This window comes from Myotis lucifugus, unplaced genomic scaffold (assembly GCF_000147115.1).
Source record: "Myotis lucifugus unplaced genomic scaffold, Myoluc2.0 scaffold_66, whole genome shotgun sequence".
NCBI lineage: Eukaryota > Metazoa > Chordata > Mammalia > Chiroptera > Vespertilionidae > Myotis > Myotis lucifugus.
In genome coordinates this window covers 85,714-87,177 of record NW_005871114.1, presented here as the reverse complement: position 1 = coordinate 87,177, position 1,464 = coordinate 85,714, and the positions used below count along the sequence as shown (strand labels likewise).

Here is a 1,464-nt window from a genome sequence, read left to right as displayed (position 1 = left end):
TATAGTTTCAGTTCCTACGAGGCGACTTAGTCAAGGGGGGGATAAAAGGAGACATATGTAATACTCTTTGTAATACTTTAAGAAATAAAAATTATTTTAAAAAAAAAACCAGTAATAGCATCAGCCTAGCTGGTGTGGCTCAGTGGTTGAGCATTGACCTAGGAACCAGGAGGTCACACTTCGATTCCCCGTCAGAGCACATACTCAGGTTGCTGGCTCAATTCCCTGTGTGGGTCCTGCTGGAGGCAGCCAATCAATGATACTCTCCCATCATTGATGTTTCTATGTCTCTCTCCCTTCCTCTGTAAAATCAGTAAAAAAAAAAAACAAAAAATAAAATATATATATATATATATATATATATATATATATATATATATATATTTGAAGTAATAGCATCAGCCGTGAGATTTCTTACAGCAGAAGGATTAACTACCATCATTTTACTGATGAAGAAACAGAGGCTGAGAGATTTCAAGTAATTTGCCCAAAATTATACATCAAGCTAATGAAAAAGCCAACAGGGCTAAGGAAAGTGCCTTGAGGAAAAATGGAAAACTGTGTACAACCATAACCGAGTACAGGGAGGTGGAGGTCTCAGCGGCTACCCCTGTAAACAGCTTTTTGTTCCTCTGACGATGACATTCAAAACGGGGATAATGTCAGTCCTCTTAGACAGTGGGCAGGACAGGCTCCCTTAAACAATGTGTGTCTTTTTTTTAAAAAAGCGGATGTACATGGACTCAGACTAAGCATATCCTTCCAGTTCAGCATCCGTATGGAATTCATCCGTGTTGCTGCAGATGTTGGGGTCCCTTCACCCACTCTGCTTTGTCGCCTGGTCTGAATGATTTTACCGTGACTTAGTGCTGGTTGTTCTTACCAATGCCAAGATTTGAGATGCTGCTTTCTAAGGCTTGCCTTTCCTTCTTCTTTGTTTCAGGGTAATGGTCCTAGACAACGGGAAGATTGTCGAGTTTGGCAGCCCCGAAGAGCTGCTGGCAAAACCTGGCCCCTTTTATTTTATGGCCAAAGAAGCTGGCATTGAGAATGTGAACAGCACCGCCCTCTGACAGCAGGTCCCGTGGCTTAGAGAAGGACTAGAAGGATCATTCCTTATTTAATTTTATTTTGGGGAACTGTACCACACATTGAAGAGTGTGTGTAAAATGTACGTTTTAAAGAAGGGATCAGAAGTGCACACCCATGTACCCACTCCCCAGGTTAAGGAAATGAATATCACCAGCTATATCAGAATCCTCTGATGGCCCCTCCTTGCTAGCCTGCTGCCTACCCCCAGAGATACCACTATCCTGAATCTCATAATAATTATCCCCTCGTTTTCCATTTTAGTTTTATCACTTTGTATGTATCTTTAAACAATGGTGTATGTACTTTTTAAGAAACAAATGCAACTAACTTTTTTTTTGTGGAATTTTTTTTATTTTATTTTTTTTTTTTTTC

General features: G+C 40.2%; 1 protein-coding gene across 1 annotated transcript in view; it reads left to right on the top strand.

Annotated features, from left to right (window-relative positions):
• Positions 1-1,389, top strand: part of ABCC2 (ATP binding cassette subfamily C member 2) — a 67,525-nt gene extending 66,136 nt beyond the window's left edge. Inside the window, exon 32 of the mRNA XM_023754826.1 lies at positions 944-1,389. Within this exon, the coding sequence (XP_023610594.1) occupies positions 944-1,073 (130 nt within the window). The 3' untranslated portion in view covers positions 1,074-1,389. The remainder of the gene's footprint in view (positions 1-943) is intronic.
• The last annotated feature ends 75 nt before the right edge of the window (positions 1,390-1,464 follow it).